Source organism: Mya arenaria, chromosome 6, assembly GCF_026914265.1.
Source record: "Mya arenaria isolate MELC-2E11 chromosome 6, ASM2691426v1".
Classification (NCBI taxonomy): Eukaryota; Metazoa; Mollusca; class Bivalvia; order Myida; family Myidae; genus Mya; species Mya arenaria.
Window position 1 is genome coordinate 42,005,096 of NC_069127.1, and position 12,200 is coordinate 42,017,295.

At 33.5% G+C, this 12,200-nt stretch overlaps 1 protein-coding gene across 1 annotated transcript; it reads left to right on the top strand.

The window, feature by feature from the left end:
- The first annotated feature begins 2,847 nt into the window (after positions 1 to 2,847).
- On the top strand, positions 2,848 to 11,213 carry LOC128239191 (blood vessel epicardial substance-like). The gene is made up of 9 exons (XM_052955705.1): positions 2,848 to 2,906; positions 3,181 to 3,336; positions 3,609 to 3,693; positions 4,159 to 4,348; positions 4,566 to 4,688; positions 5,281 to 5,386; positions 5,756 to 5,914; positions 6,326 to 6,521; positions 7,716 to 11,213. The coding sequence occupies exons 2-9, from the start codon at positions 3,205 to 3,207 to the stop codon at positions 7,949 to 7,951; spliced, it is 1,227 nt and encodes a 408-aa protein (XP_052811665.1). The 5' UTR covers positions 2,848 to 2,906; positions 3,181 to 3,204; the 3' UTR covers positions 7,952 to 11,213.
- Positions 11,214 to 12,200: the final 987 nt, after the last annotated feature.

Sequence of the window (12,200 nt, forward strand, 5' to 3'; positions counted from 1 at the left end):
TTTAAACGGAAATATGAAAATCTTTGATCTGATTTTATGTCAGCAATCTTATATCATTGGTTCGCAGATATTTACGCAAAAATTTGCTCTTTCCAAGACAAAAAATAAAAAAGTTGTAAAAATGGTAAATCTGTGAGAGTGCAGCGTTAAAGGAACGGTGAGTTTTCGTAAATTATATGAAAAAATATAATAATAAAGTATTAATGTGTACAATACAATGCAAAGCCTGAAAAAGTCATACACTGTAAATATACAGATGTAATTGCAGATACAGATGATAATATAGATGCATATTTACTAGCTGTTTTTAAATAATTTAGCTAGACCCACATTATTAAAATACATTTTTTACATAAATCAAAGCCTATATGAAGATTGAGAGGTTGTTTTTGATCCTAGTTGCAAATTATCAAATACTTTGATGAAATTTAAAAATCATTATTGTATGAAAAAAATAAAAATGGTACCAGTATGTACATTTGTATATGGTGCGATGTGATACACTAATGTTTTAGGACATTGTAAGGGTTTACATTTTTGACACGGGTACCCGATCGTCAATATTAACAACGTGTACCCGTACCCAGCAAACACAATTGGCCTTGGAAAGACGTTGTAATAACGTCAGAAACTGACATTAGATAGACGTTGTATATTGGTTACAAATAAAACAATTTTTTTTACGTCAGACGTCCGAATTACGACGTTGGAACAACGTCTTGATAACCACCAACATCCAACGTACATATCTAATCATGGATACCACACAAGCATCATGTTATTAGGAATAATCCGCACTGTCTTATTTCCTATACTTACGCAGTATCCCAGACTGTACATCGATATAGGATATTAGCACATTCATTACATAACAAACAATTCGGATTAAGTTCAGGTTTTATTTTTACACAAAAATCTTTACTGATACTGATTGTGAAATTGTTCAACGACAACATTGAATTGATAAAGGCCCATCCAATTTAATGACACATTGTACGTTTATACCATATACAACATACATAGACTGCCATGTGCAAGAAAACACTCTGAACTTACGACAGATTTTGAAAAATAATAATAATGATAATAAAAATCCCTACCTACCCTACCTAGAAATTTGGGAAGGTTACCCTAACCACACAATTTTTGTTTTGGCCTAATATAAAATACATTTGCACAAAAAAAACCTAAAAAAGGCATTATCAACAAATGTAAGTACAAGCGTGCAACTGTTAATAGTGCAGGTACAGCTAAAGAGTATACTCCAACTATTAAGATGATACATGTTTCAATAGCCATCAAATACACACGCTAAATAGACAGCATTTGTATGTACTTTTGACAAGATCGGGCATTTGCAAAAGAAGTCACATGTTTTTTTACAAAAGTGTATTTGTTTATTTTAAATCGAACATTTACTGCTCAATGGAATAAGCGAGCAGAAGTACTTTTGCTGTTATAAGTCTAGAAAAAGTCACATTGTATTTTTTTGTCCTACACCTCCTCGTCTGTACGAAGCGTATTTCAGACTCAATCCAAAATTTTGCCCCATCCATCTCCTTTTCAGTAGCAGTACTGAGTGTTTTTATCACACTTGCTAAAATGTATATTGTTAAATAAGATGATCTTGTCATGAAATTGCTGAAAGTATAGCTTTGATATAATTTTTGCACAAAAATTCTCCAATTTTAGTAAAATATCTGCTGTATGTTTTTTTCTTCAAATAATGCCTTGTGACATTATTTCCAAAGCTATCGCGGATGAAAAAAACAAAGATTTTTCAGTGTACCAGTGATTCCTTTATGAGAGGAGAATGCACTTGAAAAATGTTTCTGTTGAGAAGCAGTTATTACTTTCACAAATATTACCTTGAACAACTTAAAAAAAACTCATATCGTCTGGAAAGACATTTTCCCCTTGTCATATATGAAAAACATATGGAAATGAAACACATCAACAAGAGGCAGGCGATATGCTGACGTGTTACGACCTAAAACACCAAACATTAGGTGGCATTACTGTACATATATAGCTCTATGTATAACCATAGATTTCATGTAAAGGCTGCTTGTCCGTCGTCGAATGCGTTCGAAAGAAAGATGGAAGTCTAGATATATTGGCATCAAACTACATGTATTTAAGCACTACCTGGGATCAGCGAAAATGGATGCTTATAAAAAATATGCTCCCTCGTTTCGATGATACGGTTTTTTTAAAACAGCTTTTATTAAAACTGGACCACCGACCTGCATACAGCAAAGCAGAGTGATGAGAATGATAAGGAGAAAACAGCATTTTCTTTTTGAAAGATTATTAATTTATTTTCAATATGATAGCATTATTTTTATGGCAGAGAGCACTTTTACCTGAAACGCAGTTTTTATCAACGGCAGATGCATACAATCCTTTGTTAATTTCTTTGAGTTAACCAATGAATCAAATAAGATTTTTTTTCATTCAACCATTGGCACCAATGTTGAATTCTAATAGATGGTGGTCCCATGTAATTTTGATATCTTTTGAAAATGAACTGTTTTACTTTACTGATTACAAATCTGACAGTTATTAACTGAAATACTCAAGACAAATAAAATAATGGCAGTTTGTATTTTTGTTAGTTATTTCAACTGAAGTCGGAAGTGAAATCACCAATTTTTAATGTTTCAATGTCAAAACAGGGGGTTTGCATTACTTTAATCAGTATAATAATTACATATTCTTCATTTACACATTATATTTAAGCCGTTCCAAATGATATTCATGATTGTATATCGGATAGTAAGATGATGAAGTGACGTTAATGTAATGGTGGTTGTTAACCTACCTAATAGCAAGTTGTGTTGTGTGCTACCCTTCAGCCTCTGCAGCAACCCAAAACCAAAACGCAAAAAAAACTTTTTTAGTCCGTAGGTGTTACTGTTTTTTTTTATTTAATGTTAAAAATGTGTTTGATTTATATGCTACTTTTGCTCGTATGAAGTGAAATCGACACAGCATACTTTTAATTTTAACCAGATAATTTCATTATTATTATAATTTTGTCCAACTTGATGATTTAGCCCTGTTACATTTATTATTATCATGTTGTTGTGTGTGTTTTTTTTTTAACTTATAACATGTAATTATAATAACCACATCACTCCCAGATGTTAATAACATTTTATCCATGATTTAAAACAGATAGGTGATGAGGGAGATAGAGCAATGGAGAATGCCAGCGTTGTGAGTTTGGTGGAGGATGCTCAGTTTGCTAATGACTCTCTTATTACAACCCACTATTCCAGCCAAACCTTTGGCTGTCATGCGTGGAAAGTCCCCCATCATCCATTATTTCAGGTAAATCCTTAATAAGCACTGTTCATAAACTCAGTGCATGTGTTCTAATGTAATATTGTTCAGTTGATACTATAAGATAAGAATACTGTCTCAGTTTTTTAATATTTTCTAATACATGTAGTTGTAAAAATAGTAATGAAAGAGCCATAATGACAAAAACATCTTAAAATGACTTAAAAATTGCCATTGTACATATTACTTCTAAATATTAGATTTGTATTGATCAATTTTACCAGTAAATAAGTTTTTCTTTTTGATAATTTTTTGTTCAGGTTGCAAATGGTGTGCTGTTTCTCGGCCTACTCTGTCCCAATGTAAAGCATGGACTTCTAGCCCTGCATGGGCTATTTGTGTTTGGTAATGCATTTGTATACATATACTTTACTGCCATGAAATTAACATGTTTGAATGCTTGTTGAAGGTTACCTTATATTATCAAATATATAATTCTATCATTGTTGAATGATCATCAGCATTGTCTTAACGTTGAAAACATCGGATGACTAAATTTTATTTGCATAGGAGACTGCTTATTTGATTTGATACATGTATTCATGTATATGGCTTTACCATTACAAAGCTGCTTAAGCAAGTTTACAAAATATGATTTTGTAATGTATTTACTCATTTAAGCTAAATTTAAAGCAGATTCAATGATATGATGTGTATTGAACTTGTTCATTGTTACATGTGATGATTAATTTTACTTACTAAAACTTACAACGTATAACAGTCTGAATTCCAGATTTTTGTTAATTTGAGAACTGAAAACAAAACTGTCTAAGTGCTTCTAAGTTTTGATGGCTCATAATTTTGCTGCAGGTTTCCTACTGATGTCTGTTTGGTCATGGGTGATTCTGTGTGCTCCAGACTATTTTTCTTGGAACTTTGCCTTCATGATGATCAATGTGGTGCAGACATTCCTGCTGCTTTACCATCTGAAACCTATACGGTTTGAGGAAGATCTGGAGAGGCTATACAGAGCAGTGTTTGAGCCCATGAATGTCTCTAGGTAAGCACTTCAGTTTACCGCAAAATGGGTTTTCACCTCTTTTATGTGATTAGCCTTCCCATATAAAGAAATTATCTGATTATTACCGGTAGAAGTAGATGTAGTGACTACATTTACTTCTACCGGTACTTATTGTGCTATATATCGGAGGTTGTTTTTGATTGAAAATAGCCTCGGTGTTCTGATTGCTATTCAATGAAAAGATTCTCTTTTTCAGACGTCTTTTTAAGAAGCTAACAGACGAGAACTTCTGCATCCTGTCGACCCTGTATGAGGGGGATGCCTATGCCATTCAGGCAATCACTAAGACTGACAGACTTGGAATGCTGTTAACTGGAACGTGCGTATTAATATCAGCTGGAATTGTCTTAATATCAACACAATACCACACTCTCACACTCTCAATTACTTTTGTGCCAACGAAAGTGAGGGCTATTCCATTTAAAGATATAACCCGCGGGTGAAAATCACTTTTAAATTATGCCGGCCCCCTACAGAAGCAAATTAACCATTTTGAGGTCCGAATTAGCGAAAAAAGACACCCAGCTATATACTATTAAAATAATTGCCTTCCTCCTGGGGGAAATATGTTTTACTGGAATAGCCCTGATTAATATGATGTTGTAATAACTTTTTTCACTATCATTGTAAAACATTTAAACTAAAGAGTTTTATTTTGTATGTTTATTAAGCAAATTGTTTACATGGCTGGTCCCAGATTGTTTACATGTTTTAATGATTTCTTGAACCCATTATCAACCATAAAGTATTACATTCAATCCTTTCTGTTCCTGATGCACCATATTCAGGAGAATTTAAGGTCTCAATCCACTAATGTGTGTATTTCAGAATGAAGGTTTACAGCCACCAAAACCTGTTGCGCCATATCCAGGAGAATTTTAGGTTTCAATCCACTAATGTGTGTATTTCAGGATGAAGGTTTACAGCCATCAAAACCTGTTGCACTATATCCAGGAGACTGAGTTTATAGACTCGCCAGAGTTTGAGAGTAGTGTCACTGGAGATGAGAAGTTTCAGGTACTGGCAGTCTTGTGTACTTGCTTTTAGCTTGTGTGCTATTGGAAGAAAAAAAAGTGGCGTCTTAGTCATAACACTTGTCTTGCTATTGGTGGTAGTGGCAGTGGTGTTTTACTGGGGAATTTTGGGCCACGTAACTAAATTAAAAACCTGATTTATAAAGGCTCATTTTTTTTCAACCGTATACAAATTAATGAAATCATATGTATTTTTTGTCTTGATTGTTAAAGTCAGATAAATTAAACATAATAATGCAATAAAATATTTCAAGTGTAAACCTACATTGTGTCCCTTTAAGTTTAAATAGTCAGAATACAAATTTCCTTTAATGTATAATTTTCAATCACTTATTTGTACATGTATCTGCAGGTGTCAGTGTATGCAGGGTCATTGTGCAGGTACATGTACTGGCCTCGTCAATCCCTCGAGTACCTGCTCATGAAAGAACCTTTCCTGGCCACTGTACTTAACACGATCCTGGGACGAGACATCACCAACAAGCTATATGCCCTCAACAGCAGAGCCAAGGTACAACGAAATAGATATAGGGACAGTTTTTTACAGTACGCTTTCTTGTGGTTTATAAAAAATTATCGGTGAAATAAAAATGATATTTCACTGTTTCACTGTGCACAGGGCTGTGACACAAATTCGAAATTTCTGAAATTACGCTACATTCGCATACAATTTTGCACACCTTCTGGAAAAAAACCCAGTTAACTGTCAATTAATATCCTTATAATAAAATGAAAAATTGTTTGTTTCAGAATAAGATCATATTATATTTCATGTCGTAAACACAAAAAGTAAATATATCACTCATTGTTATGCCACATGTGAAATTTAGCTCTTGGTCCTTGTGGGCCTCTTGTTCTTGTTACTTCTTATTGTTTTTAACTAATCATTTCCATAAAACCTTAGACTCTTTCTATATCCCAGGAACCAGGGGCATGTAAGCACAGTGACCCATCCGCCCCCTCTCAGGGGAGTGCAGATGGGAGGGAGGGGGACCTGAGACGCACCCTGGCCCAACTGTCTCCACACCATGGTAACATCCCTGCGGGCCACAGACGATCCACTGCAGGCGAGGTACCTGTTGACTGTTTGCAGGAGGAGGTGGAGGAAAGTGATGAAGGTTTGTTGAAGTTAACAAGTGAAAGTGATGAACAAACTGAACAAAGTAGACTGCACACAATTTCCCCAAATTGAGTTTTAAGTCTCGTATATTTCTAAAACTGCATGATTACTCTAGAAGTTGCTGACCTAGACTAATGGAACTTACACCCCCTAACAGGATTTTTTTCAGCAGAAATTGAGATGAGGCCTGGCCTTAAAATATTGGGAATTTTAACACGTAGGCTTCAAATTTGTAATACTTGATAGTAGTGATGGGCAAGCGGAGACCCTGATTGATCGATTATCCGAATAATCGGCTGTATCACAAAAGCATCATTTTCTGATATATAGCAATAAGGACCTTATTTTTCATGTTTATTTCATTTCTTATGCCTCAACCGGAAAACAGGTATTATTTCTGGCACATTGAATAATTCTAAAAATAATTAAAAAAATAAATATTCCAAGGTTTATGAAGTAAGGGAACATGGTAAGGTTTACTTAAGTTGACTGTTAATTATAAAATAATACATGGTTGACCATGGCTTTTGGTTTATAATTACTCCAGTGCGTAGAATAATTGCCTGAGGGTATTTATTTTTCAACCGAAAGCGATGGTCAACGGTCAACCGTGTCTTATCCTGTACATTACATATGTTTTGTCATTTGTCAATAACTTGAACCAGTTTTGAAAATTGAATTGAAAAAAATGAGACATAACAAATTGGTTTTGGATGGCATTAGCTATTAAAAATAACAAGCAGTTTGAAATTGAAATAGCTACATGTAACCTTTTCTCATGTATTTTTCGGAATTAGACTGCAAATATTTCCATTCTATAAATATTTCCTGTTTGTACATCGACTGATTTTGTTATTTATTTCAATATGTGAGCACAGCTAGGGTCGATCAAGCCTAATTTCATAAGAATCTGGGCTTGAATGACTATAACCATTTCGCTGGAATTATTTGCACTTTCCAGCAACTGGATAACTGATTTCCAGGGTAATCAAATATTTTGAAAAAAGTGAAAATGCTCTGCCTTATGTTAAACGTTGAATGTTGTTCACCTTGATGTTTGCGCATTTGACAACCTTCATTAACATTATTTACTAAAATGTGTATTCTGGCAAAAATGCCAAGTGGCACTCCCTGTCGTATACATACATTTCTCGGCTTGAAGAAATTTTCAACAAAAAATCTGTGCTTTTAGCCTCCGACTCTGATGTAGAGATGAACCTATTGAGCGTTGAAGACAAGGTGAACAACCACTCCCGATCCTCACCCGTTCAGGCCCTGATAGGGGTGATGCCCGACACGTACCCCATCCATGGGATATCCCCACCCGATATCTGTCTTGCCCACGGAGAGCCACTGCCTGGGTGTCACCTGAATCTGGGCTCGGATAGCCCCCAGGTGCGCTTCAACATACATGGAAGTACTGGATAGACCATGGACTCGTGGTGAGAACTTAGAAGGGAGGTGATTCATAAGTATGTTTAAATAATATAGTTATCTTATAAATACATTCACCAGAACTTTGAATTTTGACATAAGGCGTGCCCATATGATATTGTATCAGTCTAAAGGATTGTTATTTGTTGATTAAAAATATTTGCATGTATTTTGGATGACTATAAATCTAAACTATGTGTTTGAGGTTGATTTATTTGAGATTTAAAATTTGTTCGCTTTTTTAACCACAAATAAGCATAATATCATTTCAAGTTTTTAAAGCCAATAAAAAAGCCTACTTTATACAAACATGTATTTTATCTATTATCTTTATTGTTACAATATTATATTTGGGTGCGGTGGGGGTTTCTGGCCTAGAGGTGTTTTTGGAGAGATTATCTGAAGTTTGAATGGATAGTTTTACGACCAGGATGGTAAGCATCACTTGGAGATTTGAAGGAATATTGGTTAGAAGAGTTTTCAATGGACAAACTCATGTTTTTTCTCCTTTTGTTGTTAAAAGTACAATACATAATCTAATTAACTACTTGTATGTTGTATGCTTTTTTACTTGATATCATGTTAAACTTTAAGTTTTAACAATTAGCTGTTTAAGTTTGTATATTGTACTATTGATGGTATGTGAGAAAAGTTCTTCATTGCCAACAAAAACAAGGTTTGAAGAGGGATACAGTCGTTCCCCGTTGGCTCGAACTCGCTTGACTCGAATCCTTCATTTGCTTGAACTGGATCTAAAGGACTGATTTCTTTATACCGAATATAAACATTTCTGCTTGTCTCGAATGTTTCGAGGCTCGAGGGCTTTTTTTGCGGGTCCCTGGGAGTTTGAGCCAACAGGGTTTGACTATATAGCAGTCACCATTGGTCGGTCAGGCGGGCAGTCTGTTGTAAAAAGTTTGTGAAAAAAAAGGTTGGGTGAAAAACTTTTGCAATAGTCAGGAAATCAAAATTTGTTTTTGGTTCATACATATCCTTTATTTAACTCTTAAATTCCCTGCATTGTTATGCTTGGAAATATGGACAAAGAAAACATCAACATTGATTCAGGGAGAGGCACACTTGTGCGGTACAAGTCGCATAAAGACTTCATGCAGAAGTGGTTGAAGGAGAGCATTGTACTATAGAAAATAAAGAGTTAAGGGAAGGATTTGAATGCTATATTTCTTAAGGAATAAGTACAGTTATTTTTTTTGTTATCCGGTACTCTTAATTATGTAATTTATGCAAGATGAATGGATATAACATGGATGTCGAAAAAAAATAGTGCAGTTTAAAACTATGAAATAAAAACACAAAATAGTCAATGTTTATACATGCATGATAAAATATTATTATTAATTGATCATTTAGCTTTTTCTAATCTCAAATAATCAATAGTAAAAATTCTTATTCCGAAAACTATACTGGAAATTATCATAAATCGTCTATTATGATATATATTTTTGTATCATTTATATTTGAGTATCTTCCTGAAAGCATCCTGTGTCAAGGTGGTGTGTACTGGGTAGTGGTTTTCAAAACACATGTTTGTTGCGTTACTTTACATGCACTTGTTTTTTTTTGTGAAAAGTGATTTCTCACAGGACTGAAATAAATGATGATAATAGGATGATAAATGTACTCAAGAGATCATCTACATGTAGCTCAGATGTGAAGAGTTTTGTTAACGTGAAAATGTGAAATACACGGTGAAAATACAAAATAGTAGAGAGTAGGGCTTGGGCATTTGTGATATGGTTAAAAATCCTAGATTCTATAATTACAAATGTTATGTTTTGAAAAAAAAATCTTGCCATTGAATTGTTAATGTGCCATTTAAAATTTATGAAAGCTTTATTTGTCTCAACATTGTGCATTGTGTTCATGTATATTGGTATTTATTAAGCCAAAACTGTTGTTATGTAGTTTAGTATCAGGCTTTTGCCTTTGACATTATATTTATTAATTTTTGTCAATAGTCTTTACTGAATCTCGAGCATAAGTATGTTATTGTCTCTAGTTTTCATGTGAATGTAAACAGTTTATTGTTTAACTAGCATGGCATTTAGGTCACTCACTGCTACAATATTTCAGGTTTTCAATCTTGAAAGGTTATGGTTTATATATGATATATCAGTACAATTGGAGCATTTATACTTCATCCTTATACTTAGAAGCTTGTCTTAAAGGGGGGGGGGGTGGCGTTGCTTTGATGTAGTCTATGTCGTTGTTGGTGTCAGCGGCATCACTGTACACAAATTTAAACTTTGGCCATACATCAGAAATTGTTTAAAGATATTCCACTGAAATTTGTTGCCAGGGACAAAATATACATTTATAGCAAGGCCTATCATTCTGGCTTTAATAACTGTCAAGTACTGCCCCTTGTTTGACAGAGAAATAAACAGATGGGCGTTGGTTTTGCTCTGTGGCCCTCTTGTTATCTATTTGGATATAGAACCCTCAACCCTTAGTATTTATCTTAAGCAATTTCAATCCCATTATCATGATAAATTACTAACTTTTGATCGTTAAAATTTGTTCACCTTTTGTATGATTTGTCACTGTTGCAGACACTCGATGTTAGCTCTTTTTAAATTTGTCTGGGTATTTTAACTAAAGCATAACCTTGGTGTCACAGTGGTATTTGCAGCACGTTAAAACTTTAATATAGGTCTGGTCATGTCTTCATAAGCATTTCAGATATTGTGACGAAGTTATGAAACTTTACACAAATGTTAATAATTGCAGCATGTGTATACTTGAGGGTCAACACTCAGAAAATGTAGTAATGTTTATTATTGCTTACTCAAATATTTAACAATTATCTTTACAATGCAACTTGTACAATGTCATGTGCCATATTTTTACAGATATTAAACTGTAGCTTTAATTTGGGCAATAACATATATTTCCACGTAAACACAATAATCCAAAATGCGAAACACATGTATGTGAGCTTGTACATCAGTAGCTATTATAAATGTAAATGATGCAATAGAGTTTAATGTGTTTTGCAAATTTACCTTTAAACTTGAATATAAGGCTCGCCAATATTTGTATTTAATATGCTCCTTGTGCTACAGTGCATGACTTTCTAAGCCTACACATACATCTCCACTTTATCAGTTTCAATCCGTTCAGATGGTCATATGGATACTAATTTCATTATTAATTTATTTTAATCATTTACATATAAGTGTATTTATAGTTGTTGTTGTTGTTGTTGTGCGGCTTGAGGATAATAAAAAAATAATAATAATTGTTAGTTGTTATTAATGAATTTGATAAAGTAATCTACCGACTTACTAAAGTAGTATAATAAGAATTGAAGAAGGAATGATAATGTAATTTTTGAAAAGATTTATAAAGAATTTAAGCGCATAAAAGTCTTTGCACAAAATATTTGTGATTAAAAATGTGGTTGTGAAAGTAGAATTTGCTACACTAATTTTTTGGCCATGGTTGTTTCAAAATATTAACTTTCTATACCAGAAGCTCATGTCTCTGCATCAAAGTTTGTAAATTATCTGTCTGTTCTTGTATCTGGTTGACAAGTCTTAAGCCTCAAATAGAACATTGTTATCAAGTTCATGTGATCTTTTGACCACAAACAAGATAACTGGTAATAACTGAGTATGGCAAAACACAATATATAACATCTATTATATTGGTCGATATATTTTGGAGTTTGAATTTAGAAACATTGTGTTCTTGAAAATAAACTTATTAATTCCCTCTTGAAAAGAAACACCATCTATAAAATTATGGGAAACTGAACAACGCAAAGGGCTTCTTGAAAAGAAACCCCATTGAGTTCTTGAAAAAAAACAAGCCTGTAATTTATGGTGTTTTAAAAAGAAACACCTTTGCGATCATAAGAAGAAACACCATTTTGTTCTTGAAAAAAACCCAAACAAACAATTTAAGAAACACCATTGTCTTGATATTCACAGTATCACAAGCCTTTCATGTAAAAAAAAATTCTGTAAGAGGGCTGTCTTTTGAAGAATTTTGGAGCTGATATAAGGCCCAAATCCTCAAACGTAATACACGTTTTTTCCTAAATTTGGAAAATTTCCCATCAGTCTCAAAAATGTTAGCCCTTGAAAAATGATTGCAGGTCAAATTTTAATAGAAAAAAAATCATTTATCAATGACACTACATTGTGAACTGTTTTTATACATGTATACTATATCAATTTGCACAAAAAAAGGTTTTGTTTCTGTCAACTTGCAAAAT

Excerpts from the sequence above, each read along its gene's own strand:
- LOC128239191 (XM_052955705.1), top strand. The coding sequence starts at position 3,205 with ATGGAGAATGCCAGCGTTGTGAGTTTGGTGGAGGATGCTCAGTTTGCT. Across the intron at positions 4,349-4,565 it reads GAGCCCATGAATGTCTCTAG|ACGTCTTTTTAAGAAGCTAA; the intron begins GTAAGCACTTCA and ends TCTCTTTTTCAG. Across the intron at positions 4,689-5,280 it reads GGAATGCTGTTAACTGGAAC|GATGAAGGTTTACAGCCATC; the intron begins GTGCGTATTAAT and ends TGTGTATTTCAG.